Source organism: Labrus mixtus, chromosome 9 (genome assembly GCF_963584025.1).
Source record: "Labrus mixtus chromosome 9, fLabMix1.1, whole genome shotgun sequence".
NCBI classification, from domain to species: Eukaryota; Metazoa; Chordata; class Actinopteri; order Labriformes; family Labridae; genus Labrus; species Labrus mixtus.
In genome coordinates, this window is record NC_083620.1 from 6,765,008 (window position 1) to 6,780,126 (window position 15,119).

The following is a 15,119-nucleotide window of genomic DNA, read 5'->3' on the forward strand; positions in this document are numbered from 1 at the left end:
TTGTGTATTCGTCTACCAGGTTGGATGATGGGTGAAAGGCTTCATGACGGCGAAAGGGGCTGGTTCCCAAGTCGAGTTGTGGAGGAGATTCATAGCAAGGAGATCAGAGCTCAGAACCTGAGAGAGGCCCTTAGGATCCAGCAGGCCCAGGAAGGCGGAGGAGGCCCACAAACTGGAACCAGAAGCGGCTTAAGGGTTGGGAGACGTACACCGAAAGTCTCCAGCTTCTCCAACAACTGGATTGATCCGAAAGGGGAGAGCAGTGAAATGAAGCAGTGAAGCAGTAACAGTGGTGAATGTGAACATTCAGTCCCATGTGCACTAAGAGAGAAATAATCAGGGTACATGTGACTTTATTCACAAACTAAGACACTTTGATTGACACTTAGCGGTGGGTGGTTTTCTTAGAAATCCCCAGTTTTGGTCTCGGTGATCTGGGATGCGTGATCAAAGTGCTTGGGTAGATAACCTTGTACAAGCAATGCTGCATGTCTCAAAAAACGTTTGTGATGCATGGAGGACAACCAGCTCTGTGTTTGGTTATGAGCTTTGTAAGGGGTGGCAAGAACCTGGAAATTTCTTGCACAGGTTCCTCAGATGCATGGGCAAGTTTTAAAACTCTTAATATGTTAATTTCATTGTGAAATACCTTTCGACACTGAATTACAGCCCACACAACACAACAGTCCAGTCTTACAGAATACATACAATAAGTGTTGTATGGAAAACACCAACTATCCATTAAAAAGTCTGTCTTACAATATTTTAAAAAGAGAGTCAGTTGAAGTGATACTCCACCAAAAATAGTGTATGTTATGGGTGTTATAAGTTTATAACATTAGACCAACTAGACTCAATGACGGAGAACAGAGGCAGCAGTCATCTTGGCTTCACACAAAGGTTGCCACTTCCTCTATAGAAACCAACGAGATTGGAGCGCACAATTGATTGTTTTCACCTTTCAATTTGTACTCATTTAGTTTAACTAAATAAGCTACATCGCTGCCATTGCTTCCTCACGGAGTTCAGAATAACCTGAGACTTCTCTTCAGGTAAAGGTAAAATGTCAACATGAAGTCATGTGCCAATTAATGTAAGTTGTTCCCAAAGAGCTCTCCTTCCGAAAGAATATTGTCCTGCTAGCATTTTAACATACAAGGCCATATTTTTACCGTTGCTTGGAACTACTCTTGGCTTCCCTCAGGTTGATGTCTTCCCTTTCTTTAAATGTTGACCCCTTTATCAAAATTGTTAATCCTAAATAATTAAAATATTAGAAATTGCATGGATGAGTCTGTGAATGGTCTGAGATTTTATCTGCAAAGTCCTTGGATTTCCAGATTATCTAGGCAGATCGTCGATACAGACCAAGATCCCTAACCAGATTATTTTCCAATTGTTAAAAGGGACGAATCCGGTTGCAATTGTCCCAATCCTCCTCAAGTCTGAGCGTCGTCTTTGGGCATGAACAGGATACATATATATGACAGTCTTAAGAAAATGAACACAGAAAGCATTGCAGCAATTGTGACACTGCAGCAGGCTGAAAACACAGGCTAAAAGCAGCTAACGTTAGTGCCATCGATTTATAACAAACATCATTTGGATGGGGTCTTAAGTTTATTTCAGTCTTCCAACCGCTTAAAGCACTTCACCATACATGTCATGAAGTCATCTTCTAAACTCGAGATACTGTGAATCAAATCCTTGATCTTTTTATTAGTGGGCAACTCAACCAACTAACTCCTTAGCCCAGCACCTCGAATAGAAGTATAGAAGACTATGAAATAGATTATTACATATTTAAAAAAATACACCTATGCTGGCAAACGCATAACTCATAATATAGCTCCACTCCCAAATCAAAATGACAGCCTACTCAGCTTATATTTTTTAGAAATGATAGCCTTTTTAAAGGCCTTTAAGTTCTTCACTCAATACCTTTGCTAGTCTGAAACTGATCAAAGTCAGTTCATGTCTTCTCCACAGTACCTTGGTGCAAGAAGGCTTTCATTTGATTACACCTTAAAAAGGATATCTCTGCTAGTAAAAAAAAAACCCTATTCTTCCTGCCATGAATTCAATCAGACTGCCGCTTGTCTTCTCTGTCAAAGAACAAACTTCACACTAACTACCATCCTCTAAGCCTACAGTGGTTCATACTCAAAACATACAGTTTCCGTTGTGTCACTTTAAATCCACAGAAGTAAGAATTGAATGCCAAATAATTGCAATATATTCTAACTGTAAAGAATGTACTGTATCATCACTATGGATCAGCATGATTGTAAAACGTGTCTTTAAATACGGTGTACAGTATTGCAAACATCTGATGTTTAAAGTAATAATTACTAAATAATTGTTCTTTCATTTTGTAAAATGTAAATTATTGTTCATAAAAAAGCATTAATCACAACTGACTGATTTAATCTTTACAAAGAGCAGAACTGCTGTGATTTGTATTTACAGATTCTACAAATGTAAAATAATGTACTTAGATGTCTGAATTTTAGCATAGAAAGTGTTCTGATTTACATTTTTTCTAAGTTTGCCGTCTGATACTGGGTGTCATTCAGTGTAAATCAAGGTGTTGGAGAAACTAAATTTCTAGCAAGAAAGAGGCTTGACACCCTCTTTTATAAATGACCTCCTTAGCCCTTACACAACCACTAGGCCCCTTAGATCTTCAGACATGGGCCTCCCGACTTTACCTTGTTTTCATCGGAAACTTAGAGGTGACCAAGCCTTTGCAATCAAGGCCCCTCTGTTGTGGAACAGCTTTCCTCCCTTAGTCAGGTCTGCCCCCTGGGCCTCAAAACATACTTTTACATGTTGGCTTTTTAAAAGTCAATTTGACAACGTCCCTGAGAGTCACCAAAACAAAAAGGTAGTCCAGGTCCATTACGGTCCACTACTTGATTAATGCAGCCACGCTGTGAAGCTATCCCTTCAATCAAGTATTTTTTTCTTTTTCAAATCAAAGGACGATGGTTTAGATTCAAGTATTTATAGGAAAACTCATTAAGTTATTAGAAGGGAAAGAAAACAATATATATTTAATTCAGTTAAAAGAATAGGGAGGTTTCAAGACAACCTTGGGCTGACAATCAGCTGTTCAGGCAGGAGGAGTAAAGGCACGGGCTACCAAGTAAATCCAGAATATGCATATTGAGGGTGGATGAATTGTAAGTACCCATGGACATCTGCCTTGTATTCAGCAAAATTGTGGAATTGTGGAAATATACTTATTTAAAGACGAGTAAATTTGAACTATAGGTGAACAGACAACATGCTGAACAATCAGCAACAATTGACAACATTCTTCTCTGCACAGAAACTTTTTCAAGTGGGCAGTTAAGTGTGGTGTATGTCAACAGTTAGTGAAGTTAGAAACATAACTAGTGATTGATTATGTCACAAAGGTGGCGGTTAATTATGATTCATAAACTTGATTAAGCTTGTTTATAGCATGTCATTTCTGTTGTCCCAGCAATTGTGTTTTGGTATCAAGTGACATGTCACTAATTTCTTTGACATAAAATTATGCGATTAATGCCACAGTCATAAACTTTGGAAAATTAGCTCCCTGGGTGAAAGGTGCCAGTTGCTACCAATGTTAATGAGTTCCCTGTACTTGGAGGTGTGAGAAGTCCAGAGAGGATGGCATCAGCTGAGCCCCCAGCAGACCATTATTCACACCTTTAATTAATGTTTATGTTGCGTTCATTATTACATCAGACACACATTTAGACTTTTGAATGCTTGCTGTTTCCAATACACAAGAGACAAATATGTTTGCAAACAATTGCAAGTAGCATGATGTCTAATTGGAAGCAACTCCTCGTCTTTACTTTGTATAGCTTTCAAGTTCTGTTCAATATAAGTTGTACTTTTCAAACAGGAAGAAGATATAGGCTGATCGTGGATTTGGAATGACACCTCAAAGAGCCCAACTAATGCACATGTTAATGACATGTATCATTGATCTGTCTTCAGATATCAGATCAACTGATTTACCCACATCAGCTTGTCCAGAGAATAAAACACTCATCCCCTCCTACCCAGACGCTCCATAGGCATGTATTGTGTGCCGGGTTGAGCAGTTGTTTGAGCGACAGACATCCATTAAAGGATTTAACACTTAATAGGCCTGTTACAGTTTTTGTATTCGTCCTGAACTGTTACAGTACGGTTGTTACAGTTTGATGTAGTCACAATACGAATACTTCAAAGTGGAGATAAAGGCAATCACATGGAGCAGTATTCACACCCCAATCCAGGTGGCGGTAATCTGCTTGAGCTTTTTGCTAACCGCTATTTAACAAGTGAAGACGAAGAAGTAGAAACAACAAGACAAATGAAGAAGAATAAATTTAATGTACCTTAGCAACATGACACGGCGGAGCCACGAGACCCACATACAGGAAAAGAGCCACAGGCCAGACATGAACATGGGTCACCTGCTTGGAGGACTATAGCCTCCTATATGGGGCGTGACCTAATTGCTAAGCTAGGCCATCTGCACTTTGTTTTACATTGTGAATGTTGAGTTAAAAACAGTTTTGAAATGCAAAAGAATGGAGATTAAAATTTGTGATTAACTATTGTGATTAAGCAATTAATAGTGATCAAAACATCATCGTTTATTGATTAGCAAAAATTCTTTTAGCTTTACCAGCCTGTTGATTAAGTTTTGTGAACCCATCGTATCATCGTATCGTATCAATAAAATTTAAATCCTTTTTGTCATTTTAAACAGTAGCTAAAGGTAATGTTTCAAAACTATGTTTAGTCAGTTTAACCTCTACATAATACTAAATTAATTGCAAAGGGATATTCACCATCCTACTGAACCATCCTACAGTATGCTGTCCACTGGGAAAAAAATTTCCAATCACACCATCTATAATTTTACCTCAGACTTTATTTTGCAAGCTACTTAAGAACTCATTAGAATAAGGATCTCTTAAAGTTATAAGATAAGAAGCAGAGGCTTTGTCGGTGATACAATCCAGCTGGTTATGGAAGGTAAGTTTGGGACTGAAGACCAACTGGGTTTGTTCTGATGAACTCATTCAGGTTTTGAACCAAGCTCAAAAATGTCTTTGTAGAATATGAGGTTTCAATATTATTTAATATTGTCTACAATTTTGGAAGCAAAGGAATATCAATGCTTTCCAGCACTGTTCGACAGTTCTTTACTAGCCAATGAGAGGGTAATTGATCTTAACAGTTGTATCTATTCTTCATTCAACTGATGAATTGTTGTTCATTCTTGTTTCCCTTCAAACAGATGGAGCCAGTGCTCTGCTATGAGTCAATCAATGCTTCATGCCTGAAAACCATTTATCCCATTCACCTACGTGTTGCCTTCTACATCATTTTCGGGGTCATAATCATTCTAACAGTGTGTGGAAACCTTTTGGTCACTTTCTCAGTGGCTTATTTTAAGCAGCTCCATACTCCAACAAATTACCTGATTTTCTCTCTGGCTATGTCTGACCTGCTTTTAGGGATAATAGTCATGTTCCCTTGTATGATTCAAACTGTTGAGTCTTGTTGGTATTTTGGGGACTTCTTCTGTAAAATCTTCATTAGTTCTGACATCACGTTATGTACAGCATCAATTCTCAATTTGTTATCGATATCAGTCGACCGATACTACGCTGTTTGCCAACCTCTGCTTTACAGAAGTAAAATATCTGTTAATGTTGTGTTGATCATGATCCTGCTCTGTTGGAGTATTTCAGTTTTTATAGGGTTTGGAATGATTTTTCTGAAGTTAAATATTTTGGGTGTTGAAGAGTTTTATTATAACCATGTTGTTTGTGAAGGAGGATGTGTTTTGTTTCACAGTGGAGTGTCTAGTACTGTCTCATCAGTTATTTCCTTTTACTTGCCTGGAATAATAATGCTTTGTGTGTACCTAAAGATTTACCTTGTAGCACGTAGACAGTTTCGCAGCATACAGAATGCAGGATGTGTGAACTCAATAAAAATTTCAAACACAAGCCAGACAAAAGCCACTAAAACCCTGGCTATTGTAATGGGGGTTTTTCTTTCTTTTTGGACTCCATTTTTTGTTTGTTTCATCATTGATCCCTATGTCGGTTACTCAATACCCCCTGCATTTTTTGTAACACTTGCATGGTTGTGCTACTTTAATTCTACGGTGAACCCAATGATTTATGCATTCTTTTATAGTTGGTTCAGAAAGGCATTTAAATTAATAACCTCAGGTAACATCTTCAAATATGACATTTCTGAGACAACACTTTTACCTGAATAACTTCATAAAAAAAAGTAGAAACTCGCATGAAATGATTATGACATGCACAACATTGAGTCAACTGAATCAATGGTACTGGACTTTACAGAGTTTGGGTCGACCATAATATTAACAAAAATATAAATTATATATTTTAATGTCACATTTAGTCACTGTATTTGGGTTGCATTTATCACTGTCAGCTCTTCCCTATTGAGTTTCTTAAATTTTGTTTTTAAAAAAGTGACATTTTAAATAGCATCATGCTGACATTGCACTTTATGTTGTTATAAGAGAGTACTTGTAATCCTAAAGCTATAGAAGGGAATCATTCTTGTTAAAATAACATGACAGGACCTGTAAGTGGACTGTTACAGACCAAAATAGATGTGGATATTGTAAAAATGTTGTGCTATCATGTTTGATATTAAAAAAAGATGCACATCCCTAAGTGAGTGCTGGATTACATAAATATCTTAATGTTTATAGCTCTATGTTATGTACATAGTATTCCCATATATCCTGATATGTTTTTCATTGGTATTTATCACAGTTGTGTCAGGTATGCATATGCAGGTAGGTTGTTATTTAATGTTTCTCTGTGTGTAGAAGCATGACACACATGCTTTAACTGTGCACGTGTTATGGATGTCTGTGTTCTACAGAGGATGTCTCTATTTTGAAGATATATTTATGATAAAAATTTAGTATGCTACTTAAAAATGTATAGTTCCATGTTTTTGGCACCTGATTAGAAAATGATGTATTTCAGATTCGTAGAGTCTGAGGAAGAGCATGTTGGCCTGACACGTCACTTGTTAATAAATCCTTTAACGGGAGCTACTTGGTGTGCAATTTTTTTGTTTCTTAATATCATCTCTGATATGAAATATATTCTGTCATGTATGTATTTCGTCTTCACATTTTAAAGAAGTGCCATCTGTCAATAGTATAGTAATGACCATAGTTTGTCAAGTCAGGTTAAATGAGTCCTAAAAACAGATACAAACAAGAGTGCATTAAGTCCTGAGGAGAAAAGATTGAGAAAATCCTGTCCACTGTTTGTTGTGCAGTAAAAACTGCTTTTTAATATTATTTATCTCAAGGCAAAATTTCTGTATCTTTTCATATCAGGGCTGAAGATTGGTTTCTAACCAAGAGGGGACCAGGAAGGTTCCAATACAGCATAGGCCTCCCTTCAGACCTGACTACAGGAGAGGTCAAAGAGTTCAAATATGTACTTGTTTAGTGGTATGAAATCATGTTTTTGATAGCCTACCTGGATGATGTGGTAATATACAGAAATACCTGGGAGGATCATGTACAACATCTGTACCTGGTTCTTGGGAAAATCCTGCCTGCTGGGCTGACCCTCAACTCCTCAAAGTGTGAGTTTGCCTGGCAGGAGACAAGGTACCTGGGTTGCCTACTGGGCTGAGGAGAGTTGTTACCAAAAGTGGATAAGGGGAAAGCTATCCAGAACTGCCCTTGACCTTGCAACAAGAAGGAGGTACACTCTTTCCTGGGATTGGTTGGCTGGTACAGGAGGATGGTGCCCCAAATTGCAACCATCGCTGCATCAAACACAGTAGTCTCCAGCAAGGACCAGCACCCTGAAAGCACACCTGAGTTCTTCCCCTGACCTCAAAAGTTCAGATTTCCACCAAAAATTTCAGGTACAGGTGGATGCCTCAGCAGTCGGCCTTTGAGCAGTTCTAGTCCAAGGAGACCCAAGAGAAGAGTATCCAATTCTGTACCTGAGCTGCAAGCTAAGGTCCACATTAGACCAGATATTCCACAGTGAAAAAAGAGGGCCTGGCCATCAAGTGGGCATTCGAGGGCCTGCAGTATTATCTGCTTGGATGTGAGATTGATCCTGAGAAAGACCACAGAGCTTTAACCTTGATCAAGTAAATGATAGACCACAACAGCTGCCAAAAACAATGGTATCTCTCACTCCAGCCATTCAAGTTCACCATCCAATAACAATAAGGGAAGTCCAATGTTGTTGCTGACTACCTTTTCAGGTTGCCCCACATCATCAACATCCGGGAGGAGGTGACGCAGCGGCTCCATCATATTATTTCAAGTCGTCATTGAAATATTACATCTAAAGATCAAGCTCAAAAAGGTATTTACTTTGCAGTTATTTAATACCCAAATCAAGTCACTGGTATGAATGGCTTTACTTTAACATAAAATGTTGGTCTTTCTGACATTATTTGATAGTAGAGTGAATAGAGTTGGAGTCAGGGAATAGGGAGAGGGAGGAATGACATGCAGGAAAGGAGCCATAGGCCGAACATGAACGTGGGCCATCCGCTTGTTTTACATTGTTAATGTGAAGTTAAAATCTGTTTTGAAATGCAAAACAAGGGAAAATTAAAATTGTGATTAATTGTGATTAACTTACGAAATTCAGCGACCAATAGAGATCAAAAAAATATAATTTAACAATCCTAGTTTTTAAATATTTAAGAACTCACCATCTCAGTCATCATTTGTTGATTAGTAGAAGTTTTTCTTAGCTTTACAAGCTGATTTAAATTTGAACCATTGCATTAAACCTGGAAAAGAAAACAAGTGTGTAAAGAACTACAAATCATATCAGAAAAATTGAAATCCTTTTTTTTCATTTTAAATATCTAAAGGTAAAGTTTTAAAAAACATACTTTTAGTTAGTTTAACATCTACATACTATTAGATTAATTGCAAAAGGAATTCACCTGAACCATCCTATGCCGTCCACTGGGAAAAAATGTCCAACCTCACCCTAAGATCTATTATTTAACCTCAGACTTTATTTGGCAAGTTATTTAAGCACTTAGTAGTACAATGATCTCTGAAACGTTTGACATAGGAGGCAAAACGGGATATTCACCATCCTACTGAACCATCCTACAGTATGCTGTCCACTGGGAAAAAAATGTCCAATCACACCATCTATAATTTTACCTCAGACTTTATTTTGCAAGCTACTTAAGAACTCATTAGAATAAGGATCTCTTAAAGTTATAAGATAAGAAGCAGAGGCTTTGTCGGTGATACAATCCAGCTGGTTATGGAAGGTAAGTTTGGGACTGAAGACCAACTGGGTTTGTTCTGATGAACTCATTCTGGTTTTGAACCAAGCTCAAAAATGTCTTTGTAGAATATGAGGTTTCAATATTATTTAATATTGTCTACAATTCTGGAAGCAAAGGAATAGCAATGCTTTCCAGCACTGTTCGACAGTTCTTTACTAGCCAATGAGAGGGTAATTGATCTTAACAGTTGTATCTATTCTTCATTCAACTGATGAATTGTTGTTCATTCTTGTTTCCCTTCAAACAGATGGAGCCAGTGCTCTGCTATGAGTCAATCAATGCTTCATGCCTGAAAACCATTTATCCCATTCACCTACGTGTTGCCTTCTACATCATTTTTGGGGTCATAATCATTCTAACAGTGTGTGGAAACCTTCTGGTCACTTTCTCAGTGGCTTATTTTAAGCAGCTCCATACTCCAACAAATTACCTGATTTTCTCTCTGGCTATGTCTGACCTGCTTTTAGGGATAATAGTCATGTTCCCTTGTATGATTCAAACTGTTGAGTCTTGTTGGTATTTTGGTGACTTCTTCTGTAAAATCTTCATTAGTTCTGACATCACGTTATGTACAGCATCAATTCTCAATTTGTTATCGATATCAGTCGACCGATACTACGCTGTCTGCCAACCTCTGCTTTACAGAAGTAAAATATCTGTTAATGTTGTGTTGATCATGATCCTGCTCTGTTGGAGTATTTCAGTTTTTATAGGGTTTGGAATGATTTTTCTTAAGTTAAATATTTTGGGTGTTGAAGAGTTTTATTATAAACATGTTGTTTGTGAAGGAGGATGTGTTTTGTTTCACAGTGGAGTGTCTAGTACTGTCTCATCAGTTATTTCCTTTTACTTGCCTGGAATAATAATGCTTTGTGTGTACCTAAAGATTTACCTTGTAGCACGTAGACAGTTTCGCAGCATACAGAATGCAGGATGTGTGAACTCAGTAAAAATGTCAAACACAGGCCAGACAAAAGCCACTAAAACCCTGGCTATTGTAATGGGGGTTTTTCTTTCTTTTTGGACTCCATTTTTTGTTTGTAACATCATTGATCCCTATGTCGGTTACTCAATACCCCCTGCATTTTTTGTAACACTTGCATGGTTGTGCTACTTTAATTCTACGGTGAACCCAATGATTTATGCATTCTTTTATAGTTGGTTCAGAAAGGCTTTTAAATTAATAACCTCAGGTAACATCTTCAAATATGACATTTCTGAGACAACACTTTTACCTGAATAACTTCATAAAAAAAAGTAGAAACTCGCATGAAATGATTATGACATGCACAACATTGGGTCAACTGAATCAATGGTACTGGACTTTACAGAGTTTGGGTCGACCATAATATTAACAAAAATATAAATTATTGCATTTGTCAAATGTCACATTTAGTCACTGTATTTGGGTTGCATTTATCACTGTCAGCTCTTCCCTATTGAGTTTCTTAAATTTTGTTTTTAAAAAAGTGACATTTTAAATAGCATCATGCTGACATTGCACTTTATGTTGTTATAAGAGAGTACTTGTAATCCTAAAGCTATAGAAGGGAATCATTCTTGTTAAAATAACATGACAGGACCTGTAAGTGGACTGTTACAGACCAAAGTAGATGTGGATATTGTAAAAATGTTGTGCTATCATGTTTGATATTAAAAAAAGATGCACATCCCTAAGTGAGTGCTGGATTACATAAATATCTTAATGTTTATAGCTCTATGTTATGTACATAGTATTCCCATATATCCTGATATGTTTTTCATTGGTATTTATCACAGTTGTGTCAGGTATGCATATGCAGGTAGGTTGTTATTTAATGTTTCTCTGTGTGTAGAAGCATGACACACATGCTTTAACTGCGCACGTGTTATGGATGTCTGTGTTCTACAGAGGATGTCTCTATTTTGAAGATATATTTATGATAAAAATTTAGTATGCTACTTAAAAATGTATAGTTCCATGTTTTTGGCACCTGATTAGAAAATGATGTATTTCAGATTCGTAGAGTCTGAGGAAGAGCATGTTGGCCTGACACGTCACTTGTTAATAAATCCTTTAACGGGAGCTACTTGGTGTGCAATTTTTTTGTTTCTTAATATCATCTCTGATATGAAATATATTCTGTCATGTATGTATTTCGTCTTCACATTTTGAAGAAGTGCCATCTGTCAATAGTATAGTAATGACCATAGTTTGTCAAGTCAGGTTAAATGAGTCCTAAAAACAGATACAAACAAGAGTGCATTAAGTCCTGAGGAGAAAAGATTGAGAAAATCCTGTCCACTGTTTGTTGTGCAGTAAAAACTGCTTTTTAATATTATTTATCTCAAGGCAAAATTTCTGTATCTTTTCATATCAGGGCTGAAGATTGGTTTCTAACCAAGAGGGGACCAGGAAGGTTCCAATACAGCATAGGCCTCCCTTCAGACCTGACTACAGGAGAGGTCAAAGAGTTCAAATATGTACTTGTTTAGTGGTATGAAATCATGTTTTTGATAGCCTACCTGGATGATGTGGTAATATACAGAAATACCTGGGAGGATCATGTACAACATCTGTACCTGGTTCTTGGGAAAATCCTGCCTGCTGGGCTGACCCTCAACTCCTCAAAGTGTGAGTTTGCCTGGCAGGAGACAAGGTACCTGGGTTGCCTACTGGGCTGAGGAGAGTTGTTACCAAAAGTGGATAAGGGGAAAGCTATCCAGAACTGCCCTTGACCTTGCAACAAGAAGGAGGTACACTCTTTCCTGGGATTGGTTGGCTGGTACAGGAGGATGGTGCCCCAAATTGCAACCATCGCTGCATCAAACACAGTAGTCTCCAGCAAGGACCAGCACCCTGAAAGCACACCTGAGTTCTTCCCCTGACCTCAAAAGTTCAGATTTCCACCAAAAATTTCAGGTACAGGTGGATGCCTCAGCAGTCGGCCTTTGAGCAGTTCTAGTCCAAGGAGACCCAAGAGAAGAGTATCCAATTCTGTACCTGAGCTGCAAGCTAAGGTCCACATTAGACCAGATATTCCACAGTGAAAAAAGAGGGCCTGGCCATCAAGTGGGCATTCGAGGGCCTGCAGTATTATCTGCTTGGATGTGAGATTGATCCTGAGAAAGACCACAGAGCTTTAACCTTGATCAAGTAAATGATAGACCACAACAGCTGCCAAAAACAATGGTATCTCTCACTCCAGCCATTCAAGTTCACCATCCAATAACAATAAGGGAAGTCCAATGTTGTTGCTGACTACCTTTTCAGGTTGCCCCACATCATCAACATCCGGGAGGAGGTGACGCAGTGGCTCCATCATATTATTTCAAGTCGTCATTGAAATATTACATCTAAAGATCAAGCTCAAAAAGGTATTTACTTTGCAGTTATTTAATACCCAAATCAAGTCACTGGTATGAATGGCTTTACTTTAACATAAAATGTTGGTCTTTCTGACATTATTTGATAGTAGAGTGAATAGAGTTGGAGTCAGGGAATAGGGAGAGGGAGGAATGACATGCAGGAAAGGAGCCATAGGCCGAACATGAACGTGGGCCATCCGCTTGTTTTACATTGTTAATGTGAAGTTAAAAACTGTTTTGAAATGCAAAACAAGGGAAAATTAAAATTGTGATTAATTGTGATTAACTTACGAAATTCAGCGACCAATAGAGATCAAAAAAATATAATTTAACAATCCTAGTTTTTAAATATTTAAGAACTCACCATCTCAGTCATCATTTGTTGATTAGTAGAAGTTTTTTTCTAGCTTTACAAGCTGATTTAAATTTGAACCATTGCATTAAACCTGGAAAAGAAAACAAGTGTGTAAAGAACTACAAATCATATCAGAAAAATTGAAATCCTTTATTTCATTTTAAATATCTAAAGGTAAAGTTTTAAAAAACATACTTTTAGTTAGTTTAACATCTACATACTATTAGATTAATTGCAAAAGGAATTCACCTGAACCATCCTATGCCGTCCACTGGGAAAAAATGTCCAACCTCACCCTAAGATCTATTATTTAACCTCAGACTTTATTTGGCAAGTTACTTAAGCACTTAGTAGTACAATGATCTCTGAAACGTTTGACATAGGAGGCAAAACGTTTGTCGGCCACACAATCCAGCTGGTTATGGAAGGTAAGTGTGGGACTGAAGACCAACTGGGTTTGTTCTGATGAACTCATTCTGGTTTTGAACCAAGCTGAAAAATGTACTGTAGGAAATTAAGTTTCAATATTATTTAATATTGTCTACAATTTTGGAAGCAAAGGAATATCAATGCTTTCCAGCACTGTTCGACAGTTCTTTACTAGCCAATGAGAGGGTAATTGATCTTAACAGTTGTATCTATTCTTCATTCAACTGATGAATTGTTGTTCATTCTTGTTTCCCTTCAAACAGATGGAGCCAGTGCTCTGCTATGAGTCAATCAATGCTTCATGCCTGAAAACCATTTATCCCATTCACCTACGTGTTGCCTTCTACATCATTTTCGGGGTCATAATCATTCTAACAGTGTGTGGAAACCTTTTGGTCACTTTCTCAGTGGCTTATTTTAAGCAGCTCCATACTCCAACAAATTACCTGATTTTCTCTCTGGCTATGTCTGACCTGCTTTTAGGGATAATAGTCATGTTTCCTAGTATGATTCAAACTGTTGAGTCTTGTTGGTATTTTGGGGACTTCTTCTGTAAAATCTTCATTAGTTCTGACATCACGTTATGTACAGCATCAATTCTCAATTTGTTATCGATATCAGTCGACCGATACTACGCTGTCTGCCAACCTCTGCTTTACAGAAGTAAAATATCTGTTAATGTTGTGTTGATCATGATCCTGCTCTGTTGGAGTATTTCAGTTTTTATAGGGTTTGGAATGATTTTTCTTAAGTTAAATATTTTGGGTGTTGAAGAGTTTTATTATAACCATGTTGTTTGTGAAGGAGGATGTGTTTTGTTTCAGAGTAAAATGTCTAGTACTGTCTCCACAGTGATTTGTTTTTACTTGCCTGGAATAATAATGCTTTGTGTGTACCTAAAGATTTACCTTGTAGCACGTAGACAGTTTCGCAGCATACAGAATGCAGGATGTGTGAACTCAAAAAAATTGTCAAACACAAGCCAGACAAAAGCCACTAAAACCCTGGCTATCATAATGGGGGTTTTTCTTTCTTTTTGGACTCCATTTTTTGTTTGTTTCATCATTGATCCCTATGTCGGTTACTCAATACCCCCTGCATTTTTTGCAACACTTGCATGGTTGTGCTACTTTAATTCTACGGTGAACCCAATGATTTATGCATTCTTTTATAGTTGGTTCAGAAAGGCTTTTAAATTAATAACCTCAGGTAACATCTTCAAATATGACATTTCTGAGACAACACTTTTACCTGAATAACTTCATAAAAAAAAGTAGAAACTTGCATGAAATGATTATGCCATGCTCTTCCCTATTGAGTTTCTTAAATTTTGTTTTTAAAAAAGTGACATTTTAAATAGCATCATGCTGACATTGCACTTTATGTTGTTATAAGAGAGTACTTGTAATCCTAAAGCTATAGAAGGGAATCATTCTTGTTAAAATAACATGACAGCACCAGAAAATGGACTGATCAAAGTAGATATGGATATTGTAAAATGTTTTGCTATCATGTTTGATTTGAACTTTATTCTGTCATTTATGGATCTATTGAAGAGGATTTCCTCTTTACGTGTTGAATTATTCCAACCTGTCATCAGTATTGTAAGCACCATAATTTGTCAAGTCAGGTC

General features: G+C 37.3%; 4 protein-coding genes across 5 annotated transcripts in view; all 4 read left to right on the forward strand.

Moving 5' to 3' along the window:
• The window catches only part of ngef (neuronal guanine nucleotide exchange factor), a 96,446-nt gene extending 94,030 nt beyond the window's left edge, over window positions 1–2,416 (forward strand). For both annotated transcript variants that reach the window (XM_061045621.1, XM_061045620.1), the window contains one exon: window positions 20–2,416. In XM_061045621.1, the coding sequence (XP_060901604.1) occupies window positions 20–279 (260 nt within the window). In that variant the 3' untranslated portion in view covers window positions 280–2,416. The remainder of the gene's footprint in view (window positions 1–19) is intronic.
• A 2,877-nt stretch (window positions 2,417–5,293) lies between these two features.
• Window positions 5,294–6,384, forward strand: LOC132979917 (trace amine-associated receptor 1-like). The gene is made up of 2 exons (XM_061045743.1): window positions 5,294–5,582; window positions 5,652–6,384. The coding sequence occupies exons 1-2, from the start codon at window positions 5,294–5,296 to the stop codon at window positions 6,287–6,289; spliced, it is 927 nt and encodes a 308-aa protein (XP_060901726.1). The 3' UTR covers window positions 6,290–6,384.
• Window positions 6,385–9,601: 3,217 nt separating this feature from the next.
• LOC132979918 (trace amine-associated receptor 1-like) lies at window positions 9,602–10,597 on the forward strand. The gene is made up of 2 exons (XM_061045744.1): window positions 9,602–9,890; window positions 9,960–10,597. Exons 1-2 carry the CDS (start codon window positions 9,602–9,604, stop codon window positions 10,595–10,597), a joined length of 927 nt encoding a protein of 308 aa, XP_060901727.1.
• Window positions 10,598–13,749: 3,152 nt separating this feature from the next.
• LOC132979919 (trace amine-associated receptor 1-like) lies at window positions 13,750–14,745 on the forward strand. The gene is made up of 2 exons (XM_061045745.1): window positions 13,750–14,038; window positions 14,108–14,745. The coding sequence occupies exons 1-2, from the start codon at window positions 13,750–13,752 to the stop codon at window positions 14,743–14,745; spliced, it is 927 nt and encodes a 308-aa protein (XP_060901728.1).
• The last annotated feature ends 374 nt before the right edge of the window (window positions 14,746–15,119 follow it).